The sequence below is a fragment of the Branchiostoma lanceolatum genome, chromosome 16 (assembly GCF_035083965.1).
Source record: "Branchiostoma lanceolatum isolate klBraLanc5 chromosome 16, klBraLanc5.hap2, whole genome shotgun sequence".
In the NCBI taxonomy this organism is placed as follows: domain Eukaryota; kingdom Metazoa; phylum Chordata; class Leptocardii; order Amphioxiformes; family Branchiostomatidae; genus Branchiostoma; species Branchiostoma lanceolatum.
The window spans coordinates 5,431,602-5,450,389 of NC_089737.1; the positions used below are offsets into that span (position 1 = coordinate 5,431,602).

General features: G+C 40.5%; 4 protein-coding genes across 4 annotated transcripts in view; 1 reads left to right on the forward strand and 3 right to left on the reverse strand.

The window, feature by feature from the left end:
• LOC136422309 (AT-rich interactive domain-containing protein 2-like) overlaps positions 1–4,891 on the forward strand; it is a 33,568-nt gene extending 28,677 nt beyond the window's left edge. The window contains exons 16-19 of the mRNA XM_066409990.1: positions 37–172; positions 1,045–1,224; positions 1,784–1,875; positions 2,353–4,891. Coding sequence (XP_066266087.1) covers positions 37–172; positions 1,045–1,224; positions 1,784–1,875; positions 2,353–2,497 — 553 coding nt within the window. The 3' untranslated portion in view covers positions 2,498–4,891. The remainder of the gene's footprint in view (positions 1–36; positions 173–1,044; positions 1,225–1,783; positions 1,876–2,352) is intronic.
• Positions 4,892–5,759: 868 nt separating this feature from the next.
• On the reverse strand, positions 5,760–8,204 carry LOC136422170 (tetratricopeptide repeat protein 28-like). The gene has a single exon (XM_066409814.1). It carries the CDS (start codon positions 8,202–8,204, stop codon positions 5,760–5,762), a length of 2,445 nt encoding a protein of 814 aa, XP_066265911.1.
• Positions 8,205–9,787: 1,583 nt separating this feature from the next.
• LOC136422171 (uncharacterized) lies at positions 9,788–12,385 on the reverse strand. The gene is made up of 4 exons (XM_066409815.1): positions 12,037–12,385; positions 11,334–11,632; positions 10,697–10,834; positions 9,788–10,299 (listed from the first exon to the last, which is right to left on the reverse strand). The coding sequence occupies exons 2-4, from the start codon at positions 11,605–11,607 to the stop codon at positions 9,788–9,790; spliced, it is 924 nt and encodes a 307-aa protein (XP_066265912.1). The 5' UTR covers positions 11,608–11,632; positions 12,037–12,385.
• A 394-nt stretch (positions 12,386–12,779) lies between these two features.
• LOC136421837 (uncharacterized) lies at positions 12,780–17,460 on the reverse strand. Its single transcript, XM_066409403.1, has 4 exons — positions 17,118–17,460; positions 16,925–17,002; positions 16,662–16,727; positions 12,780–13,862 (listed from the first exon to the last, which is right to left on the reverse strand). Exons 1-4 carry the CDS (start codon positions 17,401–17,403, stop codon positions 13,309–13,311), a joined length of 984 nt encoding a protein of 327 aa, XP_066265500.1. The 5' UTR covers positions 17,404–17,460; the 3' UTR covers positions 12,780–13,308.
• Between the last annotated feature and the right edge of the window lie 1,328 nt (positions 17,461–18,788).

Below are 18,788 nucleotides of genomic sequence, written 5' to 3' on the forward strand. Positions count from 1 at the left end.
TCATCGTCAGTGATGATCTTGTTTCCTTCCTTCCAGCTGGTTTGACACACCAAACCAAGTGTTTGTCCACGCCGTCCGAGCGCACGTGTTGGCGTCCAACAAAGGCCAGTGTCTGTGGGAGGGCTGTGAACCCATCAAACGTCAGCAATGGTCACTCATCAGCCATTTACAGGTCAGTATGGTCATCTATGTGGCGTTGTCCATCTATCTCACAATGCAGCCTCTGTATGTGTAAGGATACCACTTTATAGATACCAATAAGACCCAGGTTCAATCCCCAGTGGAGTACCCAGACATGTCCGGACATGCACGCAGACGTTGTACCCTTGGGAAAGGCACTTAACACACATTTCCCATGTCCTAAGCCCAGTAGTAGGGTTTGGGTTGGCGTTAGGAAGGGCATCCAGCCGTAAAAACTCTTGCTACAAAAAAGGACTTGCACTTGATGAGGAGTTCTGGGGCTTCCCCATCAATGTACAAGCACGTCTAACCCCCAGATGATGGGGAACAAAAGACGTCAAATTGGATAGAGAGAGAGAGAGAGAGAGAGAGAGAGAGAGATCCAGTAGGACTTTAATTATTTAATCTGTACCTTTGTTATATTTTGTCTGCCTGGTACTTCCCCCGGCCACAAAATGTCCTCAATTAAAAGTGGTCTGCAGACCAATTTGAGCTTCTCATGAATAAACAAAGGTTCAAACAAACAATGATGAAGAAAACGTTCAGAAATAAAAGGATAATCCTGAATCCTGAGTCATATCTTACCCAGCTACTTGCATTTTAAGAGAACAGTTACATTATTCTAACCATTTATAGGCAAACCTTCAATTGGAAAGCTTGATTATGTGAAGTAATGGCATACCCACAAAATAAATAATTCAATAACTTTCTGCATCATTTTGTTTTTTTACAAACAATTAGCAAATAAATAAATGAAAAGATGGTTGAAACATGACAGTACAAATTATTTTAGATGCACTTCTATATGCTATCTGGGACTTCAAAAAATTGAATTTTAACCAGCTAACACTTTTCTCTCTCCAGGACAAGCATTGTACTAAGGAGGCTCTCCAGGTGGCTCTACAGGTGTTTCAGCAGCGGCAAGCGTCAGGTGCACGTGCTCCGACCCCCCCGGGGGCTCCTCGGGAGATCCAGTGTCCGCCCAACGCTGCGTTCCTGGCCATCAGGAGGATGACCCCCTACCAGACACCACAGAAGGACTGGGTAGGTGGGGAGGGGGGTTTAGTCAAGGTCAAATGAATGTCATACTGTACAGCTTTGGTTCCTGACTTACAAAAGTATACTCAGTTGCGAGCTATAAGTTTTCAGTGTGAAATACTGTGAATGCAGAAATGTTCGCGGTGGTTTTATGTTACATTTTTATCCAATACTGTAGCAGTGTGTGACTATAGCACTGCCGCGAAATTAAAACCACCGCGAACACTCCAATATCCCCTTAGCGCGAAATAAAAACCACACAAACTTAAATGCATTTAACAGTATTCAACAGGAGACAGTACAGTTTTCAAAAGACTTTGGGGGCTGGCTGCAGGTTTTGCAATATCCTTCCTCTAATGACATTGGTATTAAATGTGGAAAGCTAAAAGCGGCATGTGGCCGAACAAGCTTATAAAGGCAAAATAAAGGCCTTGACTTGACTGAAAAAGACGAAATTGAGGCCTGCTAAAGGACAAAGTGCTGCATTGTTGAAGTACCCATGGCATGTTTAATGTGTAAGACTGTTCGATGTAGTAATATTGATTTTCACATTATTTTTTGCCAGGAGGAGAAGGAAGGCCCCATCACGAAGAGTGTTCGGCTGACAGCCACACTGATCCTGAGGAATGTAGCCAAGCACTCTGTAGAAGGAAGGAGGTACTTAAGAGTTATCTTGTTGTTTTCCCTATATGATATGTAACATCTATTTAAAATGGCAAAATGATATAGAAGATGGCGCTGAGAATCAAGGTTAAGTGTTTGACATTGGTGGTAAAGTAGTACATTCCAAATTGTTGATATTCAAACTATAGATTGATTATTGCCTGATGCATACTTGAGTATTTGTAAATACACCTCAAGTTACGAGGAACGAAAGATTTTATCTTGTATGAATCTATAACTTACAGAACAAGTTGGGAGACAAGGCTGTTAGTGTTACAGAAATTATTTGTATCGTTAAGGATCTATAGCTAAATGCAACAATGTACAAAGTTGTAATGTTGAACATTACAATCACAGGCTTAAATTGACTTGCGTACTGAGTTACAATTTGTGTCAAGTAAATTATTTCACTGACATATGATATACTGCACTGACAGGTTGTGCTTAATAATATTTCGATTCCCATCACAGGAAAATCCAGCGCTACGAAGAGCATCTGTCGTACCTGGCACTCAGCAACCTGGAGTCGGCCAACTTTGTCGCCAAGTGCCTCGGCTTCGTGTTCCAACCGGAGCAGTCGGAGTCCCCGAGAGACAATCCCCCTTACGTCCGATAGCAGGAGTACCGATGGCGTACGTTTGTCCGCGTGTGTGTTTGGAGTTGTGGAAGAGTATCTTATTGCCTTCTAATACATTTCAAGCACTGTTATCCCGAAGCAATTTACATATAACAGATCAACATGGGTTAGAACTTTTGTTTTTGTATCCAATTGTGCTGTAGAACGGTCTCAAAAATGGTCCAAACTACCTGAGACTATCTAACAATTTCCCCTACAATACGCCCCATCTAAAGATGATAATCTGTATGTATGGCAAAGTGAGTGTCCGAAACATGGGTGTAAAAATTAGTTGTTCAAAAACCCTTTTAAAATCATTCCAAGCGGTCAATGTAGGCCGCAGCAAACGTTTTTGAAAGCAGCTACATTTCAGTTATTGAGACAGTATTTCAGCCACACAACATTTCTTTCATTTGGACAGTATTTCAGCCACATGAATGTTTTTGAGAGAGAGTCCTAGCCACCAGGGTATTCTGTGTATAAAGACAGCAAGTGTTGTAGATATATTGAGCATTCAGACATCTAATCTTTGTTGTAGAAATAAAATAGGTGTGCAGTTTTTAGTATACTATTTGGTGATATCACTTGACTAAATGCCTCTATTAGACTGCTAGGTGCTGCATTTTCTTTTATCATGAAATATTCTGGAAAAACCCACTCTTGCCACAGTTATAACATTACCTTTTTGGCAACACCTCTGAGGCGGAGCCTGGTCTTGCCTGGTGTTTATTCTAGGTGTGTATTGTTGCTTTTTGTTAATGTAACTGGCAAAACAGAGACTTCTCTAAACACTTTCAACCTAGTTGTGGTCATCTGTATTACCTATAGTATTACACCTAGGGTGGCTAGGGTATAGGCTATGAGCTAGTGTGCATCATTTATTGAAAAACAATCACTACAATGTATTCAAAATGCACGCTTCTTAGGAATCGGTATAAACTGTTGATTAGCATAATTCCTGCCCTCTTACTGCTTGCATAACCAAATTTGGAAAAAAAGATCCTTTACACAGTACCTGCATAATGAGAGGGGTGGGAGTTTCGGTGCATATTCCACAAAGGCACACTCAAAAACTACTGAAAAAAGTCATGAAGAAATACAGTGCTGTTGCCATGAGAGTCAAAGAAAGCAAAGGAGGCTAAAGCTAAGAGAGGGGTTGTTAAAATGTTGAACAATGTAATATATTTCGAACGTTTGACAATCACTTGAGTTTTGCCTGTAGTACTCTATAGAGCTTTTGCATTTGGCCAGAGCAGAATTCTGGCCAAAAATTCCATTCTTTAAACAATGTATTCTGTCTACCATACTATATTGTAGAACCCTATACACAACTGCAGTATTTCAAAAAGCAGCTATCTATGTACACAAACGCACTGTAGGTTATCTGCCAGATTCAGTGTGGAACTATGAAATATGCCCTTTTTCAGTTATGGTCCATTTTGTGAATGAATTACATACAAGATTTTCTTCATATTAGCGAAATATGAAAATTTGAAACATGTGGAAAGTGATGAAATGCCCAAATTTTCTATATCATAACCCCCCTCCCCAATCCTGTTGTATACATCAGTACAAAGATTGAAATATTTAGAAATACCGGGAACTGTTACTAAATGTTGACAAGAGTTAAGAAATAGAAACAGTTCGACTTTATACTGTACATATTAAACAATTGTAGGACAAGTCAAAGCCACGTTGGGGGTTCTCGCCCGTTAGATGTAGTGATTTTCTACCTGTTGGTATTTTGTAGTCATTGCTTTGTACTTCTTTGTTCAAATTGTTCGATCCAGTCTTATTAGGGTTTGTTTCTACGCTCCCCCAGTATAATAAATTTCAGCGTTTCGGGGAGTTTTGTAACTATGTACAGAAAGGGAAATAAAATGGCATATTGGACTGTACAAATACATGTATGTGGAACTTGTGTGACCACTAAATAGTACAAAACGCAATGAGGGGGGAACAATATTTTCTTTAAAAACATATAAAATGCCATGTAGATACTAAGCAAACTTTTTGTATCTGGTTCTGGAAACCCCTTTTTGTGACACTAATGCTTAAGCCATGGTTGGTCAAATCTTCAAGTGGTATAACGTTCTTTGAGGCTACTTTATCAAAGAAGATTTTGTGTTTGTATGACGTATACGACCAGTTTTTGTGCTCTAGATGTTCTTGTATGGTTTCGATGAAATACCAACATTCCCCTGTCTGGAGATATATTATGTGTGTATAGTATAAAGTTCTGGTAGACTAGAGATAGGACTATTTTGAGAACGGATCTTCTTTGTAAATCGGTAATTTACTATTTATTACCAGCAGGACCATTTCCGAGGTTTGTACAAAACTGCGTTTTCCTGGACAGATGTGAGCCGATATTAAAGAGAATTTCAAAGCTTATGACATAGATGTCACTGTGTGTTCTTTATTTACAATACCTTATCATTTTCACTTGTCAAAACGTTTACAACAGCTACAGATTGGAAATTGTATTTACCCTTAAAAAGAATGTAGGCTCTATTACTGCTTGTATTTGCATGGTTGTACTTATTGTGCCAGTCAGTAAAATGGACTTGTTTAAGTTCAGGACATTTTCTGAACAGTTCAGATTGATATAGAAATGAAATAGCATCCTTTGGCCAGAACAGAAGTTATCAGTGATATATCGGAGCAACTCTTGACTCTCAAATATAGAGAAGTCTTAATGGATTTGATTAAGCAAGCCATTGCAGAAACTGTGACATTATGATACACTGTACCAGACATTAGTTTGGACGGTTACTTTCTCTTCAACATAGTTTTGTGTACCAACAACCTCATCTTTCTTCTCTACGGACGGATCGACACTTATCTGCAGTCTTCATAAGGGTAGAACAAATCTGATGATATATAATAAGATACAATATGTGGGAAGTGAATACCTCCTCTACACATATATAGGCTCTACCAGCCTCCGTGGGTCGCTAGGAAAAAAAAGTAGAAATTGGCCAAATAGAGTCAATTGTATGAAGGGAGTCGGCTACGGAGAGAGGGTCAAATATAGAACCCTAACTGCGCCTGCGAATGAAACCCTCCGTGGCCTAAGTCCCCTGGCAAATATTCTCCCTATAGCCGGCGCGGTTAGTCTGGTAGAGACTAATACATATATACAAACTGAACAAACAAATTTGCTAATGACACATAATATTATGGCGATAGTGTAGATATAGGCATGAACATAAGCTACACCAATTCTGAGGTATTGCCATAAAAGTTTCTTCATGTGTTCCTACAGTTTGCCAATCTTCTTTCTAATGTCGTCCTGTTGCGGTTTGTCACCTGTCTCCATGGCAATGGTCATTGCTGATTGATACTGGGATTTGGCTAATTCCTTCTTTCCCAGTTTCTTGTAAGATTTGGCGATGTTCTTATATGCCGTTATCTGAGCTTTCTTGTCTCTGTCTTCTTCTTTCATTTTCAGATAGTTTTCATACCACTCCAGAGCTTTCTCATAGTCACTTAGCTCAAAATTGACCCGTCCAAGTCTGTCAGAAGCCAATCCCTCCTCATGCCTGTCCTTCAGGTGCCTGGCTAGTTCTAGAGCATGTTCATAAAACTGGATGGCTTTACGTGGAGAGTGGAGTTGTTCTCTGTGATTCTCACCCGTCAGGAAACACATCTTCATCTGTCGTTCCATCATTGACGTTCTTTCATGTTGATTCAGTGACATGGGTTTAGGATATATGCCAGAGTGTGTGGTTCCTTGTACACCCGTGTCTTCTTGTATATTCATGACCTTCTGGTACCACTCTAAACCTGCCTCATGCTCTCCTATATCGAAATGAGACAACCCTAGTCTGTCATAAGCTAGTTCTTCCTCACGCTTGCGATTCAACTGCATGGCTAGATCAAGAGCCTGTTCATAATACTGGATGGCTGCATGTGGAGAGTGGAGTTGTTCTCTGTGTATGTCACCCATCTTAAGGTAAACTTTCACCTGCCCATCTTGATCCCCTGTCTGCTGTGCAATCTGTAAGGCTGTGTTGAAGTGGGCCGCTGCTTTGTCCAATTTACCCAGGAACCTGTACACATCAACCATATATGTGTGTGCTGTAATCTGTCCTTCTGTGTCTTCAGAGTCTTGGCTAACTTTTAGAAACTTGTCACTCCATCCCAGAGCTGTCTCATACACCCCCATCTCACAATGGACCTGTGCCAGTCTGTTGTAAGCCAGTCCCTCCTCACGCCTGGCCTTCAACTGCCTGGCTAGATCCAGAGACTGTTTATAATACTGGATAGCTGTATGCGGAGAGTGGAGTTGTTCAATGTGCATTTCACCAATCCTGAAGTAAACCCTAATCTGTCCATGCTGATCCCCTGTCTGCTGTGCCATCTGTAAGGCTGTGTTGTAGTGGGACGTTGCTTCGTCCAATTTACCCATTAAACTGTACACATCACCCATATGTGTGTGTGCTCTGATCTGTCTGTCTGTGTCTTCATTGTCTTGGCTAACTTTTAGAAACTTCTCCTCCCATCTCAGAGCTGCCTCATACTCCCCCATCTCATAATGGACCTGTCCCAGTCTGTTGTAAGCCAGTCCCTCTTCACGCCTATCCTCCAACCGCCTGGCTAGATCCAGAAACTGTTCATAATACTGGATGGCTGTATGTGGGGAGTGGAGTTGTTCCCTGTGCATCTCACCCATCTTAGCATAAACCTCCATCTGTCGTTGTTGATCCCCAGTCAGTTGTGCAATCTGTAAGGCTGTGTTGAAGTGGGCCGCTGCTTTGTCCAATTTACCCAGGAACCTGTACATATCACTCATATCTGTGTGTGCTGTGATCTGTCCTTCTGTGTCTTCAGAGTCTTGGCTAACTTTTAGAAACTTCTCCTCCCATCTCAGAGCTGCCTCATACTCCCCCATCTCATAATGGACCTGTCCCAGTCTGTTGTAAGCCAGTCCCTCTTCACGCCTATCCTCCAACCGCCTGGCTAGATCCAGAAACTGTTCATAATACTGGATGGCTGTATGTGGGGAGTGGAGTTGTTCCCTGTGCATCTCACCCATCAAGAAATAAGCCTCCATCTGTTCATGTCGATCCCCTGTCTGCTGTGCCGTCTGTAAGGCTGTGTTGTAGTGTGATGTTGCTTGGTCCAATTTACCCAGCATTCTGTATGCAGTACCCACATTCATTTGTGCGTTTATCTGTTTCTTCTTGTCTTCATCATCTTGGCACATCTTCAGGGCCTTCTGATGCCACTCCAGAGCTGCTTCATTATCCTGCATGTCAAAACAAGCCAGTCCCAGTCTGTTGTAAGCCAGTCCCTCCCTGTCCGTCCTTCCTAAGTTCCTGGATAATGCCAACATATTTGTGTAGTAGTCGTGTGAGGCTTGTGGTTCATGTAGCTGTACCCTGTGTAAATCCCCCAGCAAATAGTAAATGTCCATTTCTTCAGTCTTGTTTCCTGTCTCCATGGCAACGATCAAGGCTGATTCATAATTATTTTTGGCATCTGACACTTGACCTGACAGTGCTAATGATGAGGCCAGGTTTTTGTAAGCTACACAAATGTTAGTTTCATTTTTAGTTTCTACTCTATAGATAGCCAGAGCTCTCTTATGGTTCCTAAAGGCTTCATGTTGCAGACCCAACATGTCACATGTCAGACCTAGTCTGCTGTAGGCCTTGGCTTGTATTGTTTCTTCCGATAGTGCCCGAGAACACTCTAACATGTTTTGGTAATACTGCAGAGCTGACTGTAAGTTGTGTAGTTTTGTCCTGTAGAGATCTCCTATCTGACAGTACAGGTCAAACTGTTCTGCCTTGTCTCGCTTTACTGCAGGTGTGTTCAGTTCAGCAAGGAGGGTCTCCAGTGTGCTCTGGGTATCACCGTTACCTGGGTAGGAGAAAGATAAACAGAAAATTGTCGTTTGTGCATCCGTCTTGGAAGCAATTAATTACACTGAATGTTTTCATTTATTAGCCTGTAAAAGACCAGATATTATTTGCAGAACCAGAATGTTCTATCGTTATACACACTCCTACCTGTGGGTGAATCTGGTCTGCTGAGTCCTGATCCTGGAGTTCCAGTTATATATCCAGATGACTCAGAGCCTATGGAAGAAGTTCTCTTTCTTGATCGAGGCCCCAACAGTCGTTCCCATTCATTGATGTCAAGTGAGACCAGTTCTGATGTCATCAGTGGCACCTCTGCCGTCTGTTGATAGTCTGTTGAGTATTGTAAAATACATAAACTATATCGAACATTTTCATATAGCAACAACAACACGCTCAGACTTCAAGTTTCTTTTATCGGAATTTTGTGGTTAGCTAGGCAAGAAATCTTTTATCAATATGGCAAGATTGTCACTCAAATATGATATTGCTGTTGTTTTCTGACCTGGTATTACTGACGCCCCAGTAGGCTCGAGGACAGCGTTGATCTCCTGAACCTCCTTGTCTTCTGGTGTTTCCTCGGTTGTGCTGTCTGTTGACAGGATGGTGATACTGTCGTTAGTGTCAGTTCAATACTTTACTACAGGTAGCTAGACGTGTCAGTTAGTGTAACATTAGTCAGTGATGCAACGTTACGTGAATGGAGGTAGTCGTTGGTAAATGGGTAATTGATGTATGGAAGAGATTGTGAGAATTTCTACTCACCAAGCAGAGTAAGTATTCCAGTTTGAGAAGCAATTAACTTGTTTTGATTCAGTCGTTACTTTGCCGCACAAAGTGTGTCATCTATTTATTATTTTTTTTACGAGGTTGGCCCTATTAGTGAATTCGATACTCATGATATCAATATGTCAGGCTAGAATTTAAAGAGATGGTGCCAATGGTTTCTTATAGGTTACCTGTTGTTTGAAGATTGCCAAATCTTCCGAAAAGATCATCTTTTCCGTCGTCTCTCTGTGTAGGTACTGGCATTTCCTGAAAAAGCTGCTCTCTACAAACCTTTGGCAGCTTCTTACGATCCAAGTGGAGGACATCCAGCACATTGCTCGTGGTGGTAGTGTGTGGCTGATAGAGAGGGTGCTCCTGAGGTAGCCTCGGTATTGAATGGCCTTTGAAATCAAATGTTTAAGAATTGTCAGATGTAATATAATTGTAAAAAAATATTCGCTCCTAATGCATAGCCTGTTTCATTAGTTTGTTTCGTTAGATTTTTGGTCGACATATTTATTATAATAATTACTAAGGTCAAATTTGAAATTACTTAATCATCTTTTTGACGCTTAGCTATCCCATAATACTCACTATGGGGTAAATGAATGTCATCATATATTGATACTTATGTCACATGCAAGTACAGGATTTACAGGAGTCTGGAAGCTTGAATCTGACATTTACCTTTGGCTGAAGGTGAGGTGAGGATGTAGACCAGGGCCTCGCTGAAATCTTCTACGTTGATAGTTGTCTTCGCAGATACTGTTTCAGCACTGAGTTGCTGTACGGTTTCCTCACTTACCATACTGCTATGCATCAGTGTGTCCAGTTCTCCACGTTTGTACATGAACCATAGTTCGCCTAGACCATTCAAGTTTGTGCATTGTAGATAAAAGACCAAGCTGCCTTTCTTTACACAGGCAACCTTGACGCCTTTGAACTGCTCTAGTTTCTCAATCGCTTTCACGACTTTTAGTAGTCCCGAGATATTTTCAGTTCTGGGTTTGATCTGTTTCAGCATATGAAGCGTCTCATCTGCTGTTACATCGATTGTACACAGAGTCTCTTTAGCTTGAGCATAGTTCAGCATGTCATCTGGCGTCTCAACACTTGGTATCACCTGAGCAAGTATTTCCACAACGATTGGAAGTAGAGGAGGCCCTGCGGGAAACAAAAGATTGGATTTATACCACTTAATTACGACGACGATGACATCCAAGACTTAAATGAACTTTGTTATATTGCACAAGTTTTTTTCTAAATTGCGTAACACACTCGATTTTATTATATCAGTTTGTGTTGAACATAAACGCTCGCTGTTCGGGGCCGTGGCGACCCTTTTCATGAGAATCGATTTTCGAAAGGGCAGATAGATCTTTAATCACGGCTTGGCAACAATACATTCCACCTCTTATATCAACCACCTGTAGGTTACATGTAGTCTTCTCATATGTAAGTATCTTATTACATCCATGGCCATTGCAACAGTATTCGTGGTGGTAAATGAGATTATTATGATAGAAATTGAAATTCTATGTCAAAATATTTCAACACATACCTGATTGCGATGCTGTTTCATCCCGGGAAGTTGATGGACCAGTCTCTGTGAAATCCATAACAGTCTCCGACTTTCTGCTGGTCTGATCTTTCCATCCGGCCAGATTCTTGTCATGATGTTGAAGACTGCATATTAGTTCTGTTGGATTGCAAGGTATTTAGATGTACAATGTCGATTAGCCTCGACCTTTCTTTTACTCTGTGCATCTAGTCATTTTGGATATATTTCATAATAATAAGATACTCCTGCGTTAACAAATAACCACCATGAACCTTGACCTGAACCCCGATTTAACGTCATCATGATCATTGAGGTACGAGAAATAAAAGCAAAAGTTTGAAGCCTTTGAACACCACGAGAATGTTGATATCATTTTTCATATTAGATTTTGTCTTCTTGAATACCGGTACCCTTCATTTTTTATGAGACTTTCCCTGCAGCAGCTGTTTGAGATTATGCTGGAGCATATACTATCTGTTTACTTGGAGATCTGAGAGGTCAGCTCACTATGGAGGTCAGCTCATTATGTTGACGGTTGTTTCCTAATAAAGCGTCTGTATGTTTCCGTAATGCTTCAATGCCTCTGTTACTGCTATAGGTATGATCTTTTACGATGACATGGTGAACAGTAACTTACCTTTCCTCTCGTTTTCAGCAATTTCCTCTGCCTGCTCAGCGTAATCATGCCTGCCAATTCTTCTCAAGATATTTGCCAGAAGCGAGAGATCACCATGCTTCAACTTCCCTTCTTTCTTAAGTTGATTGAAGATCTGGTGAGCGTTAGCGTTTTGGACAAATCCTGCTGGCAAAATATCTGCACCACTGACGTAGTTACGGAGATTTGTAAGTTCTCTTTCGTCTAGGTTCATAGAAATATCCAGGTACAGGTCCTGGCGAGGATTGTCCGCCATTTGGAGAATTGTACAACACGTACACCTGACGAAACACATACAATATATATAATTCTAATACGGCCTTTTCAATACGTCGCATTTTCCAAACCCGGAAATGACCCGGAAGTTTCGATGTCTCCCCGAAACTCTACCTATTATCTATTAAAAAACCTTTGAAAACGAGTTATCGTTGTTACCGAACCGTCAGTATAATCTTTCACGCTGTGCGTACAGCTAACCTATGTTAGTAACACATATGTTGTCACCAGGTATCGGCCAAAACAACGACAGCTTAAGGTCAAAGTGCTTTCACGGTAGCGTGACAGCATACCCACGTCGAACTTTTTGAAACAAAGACAAACTTGACGACTTTCAAAGCTATTCCAGTTATTGGCACCACTAACGTTGTCTTCATCTGTAAAACGTATAATTTACAACTCAACTTACCGTTATTCAGCACAATCATATGTTTCTTCGACAGGTGTCTACAGTACGGACTGAGTAACGGTAGCGTCTCAGGCTTAGCGTCTCTTGTTACGGTCTTTTTCATTGGTTGATCAACGCTTGTTTGCTTCTCTGCTTGTATTTGAGACAGTCTATAGTAAACCTATGCTCGACTCAACCCTAAATCTTAGCTAACACAGTATTCATTTGTATCTTTGGCAAACAGTTAAAGCTTTATCAAACATACATATATTGCCTAGTAACAGCGACATACTAACAGGTTCTACCAATCGTAAGGCTCCTTACTGAAGCAGGTAAGTTACACCTGAGCGCCAGATAACAATTGGACAGGGGTAACTTCATACATGGGTGATACCACGAATAGTCGTGGGTAGGGGTGCTAACTTTATTTCGCCTTCTTTTTAACCTACACATCGAAAGTATCAAAATATAAATATGTCAAAGCGGTTTTGCTCAACAATGGCCACATTTTATTTCCTCCATATAATCGGTGCGGGGTACAGGATTTAGTTTGGTTGTAGGGGTCAAATTAGGTCACACTAAGGATTCTGATGATAATATCAATGTGACATAACTGCATGGTTCAGTCAATGGAAAATCTGATATAGTTTTCAATGTTGTGTGGGTGTTTTCTTATTATTAACAGCCCTAGTTAACATGGTTAATATAATATATCTATAAATTAGGAAGATTGGGACTAAAATAGATATTCAATACAATTTTCTGAAAAAAATCTTTATTCACAATATACATGTTCACCTTTGGCGTCTATCATATGATGAATTTCATACCTCCTTGGCTTCTTTTACATGTTGCACACCAGCATAGAGTGGAAAACGGAAGAATATACTAAATGTAGCTCACATGGAAAGATCATTGGCTATAACCTGTAGGCTTTTGTACTCATCTAGTTCATTCTACTAATACACGTGTACATTACATTTTCTCTTAACATGCTATTGGCAATCTTCCAATTACAAAAAAATGGAGTATCCCAGTGCATTTATCGGGTGCTTTTTATACAATTTTATTATTCACACGGATTATGTATCTATTGCACAATGAATGCCATCCAAATATGTATAGGTAATGTGGCCTGGCAAGATCCTCCATTGATAATAGTGACTATAATATAATAAATTATAAGCATATATATGAGAACAAATCACATAACTTGACAGATAAAAAACAGTGTTTTGGTCACCTCATATCTTTTGATGTAGGTAAAGTTTGCTTGTCGCTTTACTAGCGGCTTTAGATTGTTGCAGGTGGGGAGGGGGGCTTTCCCATCTCTGGTGCACACTTCTCTGGCAACACCCTGCCTAGGATCTTAGACAGGAGTATGTCAAAGTTTTCCTGCCCATATCTAGCCGGATATTCTATTGGCCCATACATGTGACACCCCTGGAGAACAGGAGGAACGTATTTACGGTCAATCTTGTCAAAGAAAACTGGCAGAAACTTCTTGTAACATTCTGGGTTAGACAGCTGACCAAATATGACCTTGCCTTCAAAGCTAGCATTGTGTCCATGTGGTGAGTCCAAGCTTTTCTGGCCCGTGATACATTCTAGGTAGTGAGGAGTGCAGACCATCAGCACGTAATCTGCCTGGACGATCTGGTTCTGCATCCATGTTGTCCACATGTCGGGAGGGTTGTACTCGGCGTACTGGTCGATCATACAGTCGACACCGTTCCGTCTGAGTTCATCTGCCAGGCTCTTGACTCTTTTTCTCTGCAGCTGAATGTCTGAGTCACGTTGAGAGGGGTCGGTGTTGTTGTACGGGTCCTGGCTGTAGCTTATGAACACTGGAATAAAGAAAATGTGATCTCAATTTAGTACTCAGGCAATTTAAGGCCTGTGACAATTTCTGTCGAACATGAATTTCGAACCGCTCAGTGACCGCAGGTAACCTGGCGAGGCCATGTCGTTTTCAGAATGGCCCATTGGACCGATCCAGTTCGAACACTAGAAGCCCCGCCTCCTGTTCTATTTCGAATAGTCCGTCAAAAACAGCTCTTGACGGACAAAAACGGCCGTGCGCGCTTGGCTGTCGAATATGCAGACTATCTTCTGTTGAGCTTTTTTTGGCTCTAAACCCCTTTCAGACCGGACCAAAAAAAATGCTATGCCTTCCTTGTGGACGGCTGTATCCACTGAGTAGGGTTGTTTGAGGAGGGGGTAGATGTTGCTACGACGAGAGCGTAATATTTTCGGTCAATGTGGAAGCGGACTGCGTCGCATATCATTACCTTGTTGGTGACCATCAGTGCCCGATTTTTGAAAAGCAGCCGTTGCACGTGTAAAACAGGGTACGTATATCTGTGGCAGGGTTCCCACTGTGTTGACTGCATGAATTGCAGCTGCATGTCTTGTAGTAATTAACTATCAAAATGCAATTCTTTTACTTACCGTGTCGCATTCATATTAATCAGTTTCATAGACAAGTACAGAAGAGGCGGAACTCTGTACTCGCGGACTTCGTTGTAGTTGGAAATGTGTTACAAGCTCCCTCCCCATGAGTGCCCGAACCATTTTCTGTTTCATTTTGTTTTTTCCTGAGCATACATGCAGCCAATGTAGTGGAAAGCCTGTGACAGATGTACATACCCTGCTTAACGCGTGTCATTTCTGTCCAACTAGCGCTGTTCTTGACGGAGGTGTTCCAAATAGAACAGGGGGTTCTATATGTTCGATATGGTGTTCGACTGGATCGGTCCAATGGGTTCAATGTAACGTTGTATTGCAAAAACAGGAATTTACAAAATATTGGTATACTAACTACTTTTGGGGGGACTTATGAATAATAACAGTACAGATATTGATCAAATATCTATCAAATATTGACATAAGTAGAGGCTATTAACAAAAAGGGACCCCCGTGGAAGCTGCAAAATGGTACCGTCCGAACATGTTCGAACGTTCGAACGGCCCCCCCGGGTTTGGTATGGTGCGAAAACGGCGGGGAATTTACACATCAGCTTAAAGGCACCCAAAGCACTTTATGTGGCTTCAAACTCAAATTAAAAAACTCCAGTTTTTAGCCATTTCTACACATAGTAAGTTTCAATAACACTATACCATTACATATCGATATTCAAGGAGCAAAGATGCGATGTCGCTGTGTGTTGAGCACTCAAAAAAAATCCAAGCGCTGTCAGCGCCGCCGTTTTTGTTCTCAAATTTTCCGACTTCTTGGAACGTGACGTCCCGTCGCCGGAACTTGCAGAGAACTGACCGTTCCAGTCGAACACAGGAATAACGCACAAGTACATGAGAGACGGACTTGGTAGTAGTTGGCAATGTGTTACGTAAGCTCCGTCCCCTTGAGTGCCCGAGATATTTTCTTTTTCATTTCGTTTTTTTCTTGGGTATTCATGTAGCCAATGCAGTGAGATATCTGTCCCAGATATGCATTGTCATTTCTGCTTGTCATTTCTGTCCCACTAGCGCTGTTTTTGACGGAGGTGTTCCAAATAGAACAGGGGGTTCTATATGGTGTTCGACGGGAACGGTCCATTACCGACGAAAAAACCGTTTTGAGTTCTGTTTCAATCTAATTACACTAGGCGCGTGAAACTAAAGGGGTCATTGTGTAGCTTATTTTCGCGTGGCTTTTGAGCGCTTGTGACATGTAATCATCACGCAAATGTGGTAAACAGTGGCATTAAATGACAATTTCATAAAGATTACAGCAACTAGAATATTTCCAATTTTCAAGCCACATAAAATGCTCTGGATGCCTTTAAATCCCCGTAGTATGCCAGCTTTAAATGCTATTTCCCTGGTCAAAATCACATGATTCCTAGAAAAAGCAATGAATCTGTTAGTATTATACCTTGCTGAAAAATATTATCCAAGGCTATTTGACCTTAGAATTATCATATTTTAGCAAGAGCATTTTTTTAGGGAAGATTAGAAAATCACTGTTTTTAATGTTTTGGCCCCAAATAAAACACGATATCGTCAAATTAGACAAAATAGCCAGATTAATTCAATTCTAATTATATCCTATGTCGTAAAAATTCAAGGTTAAAGTCCCTGCCCCCGCCGGGGAATTCACAGATCAATGAACAGCAGTATTTTTTTACCAAAATCTTTTGTTTTTAACCCAAAAATATATGTGATTGAAACTTTTCTTGTTTTGATATTCTAAATATGTGTTTTTTCCATCATCTGGCCAATTTTTTTTGAAAATAGATAGATACATCAAAAGTTACGTGCAAATAACTGCTAACCTAGCCAACCCCCATGTGTCACAGGCCTTAATTGGGCTGAGTATAAGAAATATGAATTCTTTTTGAACTAACAAAACGTCCATCCCCATTCACACTCACGCAATAACCAAAACTTTTAAAAAAAGTTTAAAGAAATAAAAATTTATCAGCTTTCCGGTTTCATTTTCTGAAGTATCCTTACACTATAAACACTTCCATGAAATACATGTACTATCTAATAGTATACATCACAAATTGCCATACAGACACTGTGCAATTGAGAGCCGGTATATTCAACAGGTTTTTAGGCCAATCAAAATACATTTTGGTATCTGGTTAATAAAAACAGGTCACCTATATGAGGAAAGGGTATTACTAAGTCAATCCTACCTCTTTTAGCGCTCCATGTTCCATTGCCTTCATCAGCCAATCCGGTAGCACAATCCGCTCCATGTCCTTCGGTGAAGAAAATGTCAAAATGAGTGACCTAAACGTAATTCGCACATACTATGCCAATACATGTATTGAGTCCAAAGGAAATCTATGCCTCACCAGACTGCATTGTCCATGTATACACAGCAATGTCTATGAAATCTGGTATCATGAAGAGGCTAAGGAAAGTTGAGTTGATGAATAACACTGGCGGATCTTACCAAGTTTGATCTTTTTGCTTTTGCCTCTTGTATCAGGTGTCTCGGGTCGGTCTATTCCTACTTCTACCGTTCGTCTTACTGAAAAAGAAAACTTCTCGTCAGCACAACTCTAAAACAAGTCTTAGAACAACATTTTTACTTGCAACTGCTTGTAGTCAGGATACACAAGACATTGGAATATATCTATGCTTACGTGGACTTTCTCCTCTCTCCTCTCTTGCTAGATCTTCCGCCTCCTCGGCCAGTTCCCACTTCTGGAGGCCCCTTAAGAGTGACGATAATAAACTCAGATCGCCTTCAGGTAGTCTAGCATCATCCTCCAACATGATAAACATTTCATGAGGAGTGGCCTTTTGGACCTTGGCGAATCCAATGTGTCCATCTTTCACTATTGAGGCTCGTAATGCATTTACGTCACTGTCGGAAAGGCTGTTCGAAATCTTAAGGTACAGCAGGTTTCGTTGGGAAAGGCGAGCCATTTTTGTTTGCTGTTTCACCTTTCACCTCACCTGGGTATTCAAGATGGCGGCGCCCATTGGAATGCGGAAGTGACCTTTGTGCAAGTAGCGGCCCCCTCCCCACCTGTTCGATCTTAAACCAATGGCACTTAGAGCGACATATGTTAAGCCAAAGAATGGCTGTACAAGAGTGCTTTATATTTCAGACTGGGAAAGAGATAGTTTCTTCTCCTTATCTATGTATGACATTACTATATTTTTCACTTATGTTTTACCCATACTGACGTTGTATGCCCATATTTGTACGAAACATAGACAAATAGAAAACTGTTACAGGCGAGTTAAGTCAACTTTGCCCTACGCCCCACCAATTGGGCACACTTTCAGATCTGGTGTGAGTACTGCACAACATATATGTAGTCAGGTTGGAAGTTTATTGTATCCAAGATTTAACTTATTTTTCGGTAAATGACGAAAGTTAGTATTTTTTTCAGACAACCGTGTCAAAAAGACGCAAAGCGAGCCAAAAATCACTTTTGCTTAAAATCGGTTACTGGCATTGAAGTCTTCCAAATGAAGTGATCACCTCTGTCATCTATGACATTGCCTCTTCATTATCATATCTACGCAGTGCTTTGCTATTCTTTGACATGTTTTATGTAATACTGTAGCAGGAAATGATAAAAAAGACGAATGACTTAAGCACACACAAAGCTATTTTATTATACCACTATACATTGAAAATAACGTCAAGTGTGTTCATCCATATAGCCAAGGAGGACAACAGACACCAATAATGATAATGTTATTGGACCTAACATTATGATTTGTGATCATAGTAGTTTGTATACATAATGGTGAAAAACTATATATATATATATGTGTGTACACTGTATCTTGAATCAGTACAAATCACTTAACACTGACAAAACCAAGAGCAGGATGTCACAATGCATTGATAAAACACACGATACTACAATTGAATATTTCTTGATTAATATCTTGTACAATTCATTCAGATGCTGTATACGGTGATCATTACTTCATATGCATGATTCCTTTGAATGAATTGAGACTACAATTATATAAGCAAAATGCTGCAATGTTAGTTACATGAAAATCACTAATAGCATGCAATATTATTCAAAAAGTACAAAGTACAAAACTTCTTTTCATTTTGAGAAGATATTCATACCTCATCGGGGTTATTTCTAGCAATGATATGTACAGCATATACAACACTACAGCATATAACATCAATTCAAAAATCAGTTCGATCTATAGCTAATTCTTGAAGTTGTAATGAACGGTTCCTAAGTTTGCTGTCAGACTTTATGTTTAGTGGGTTATCAACGTCAATGCAAATTTGATCAGACATCCAAATTAAAGGATGTGAGACATTTAAA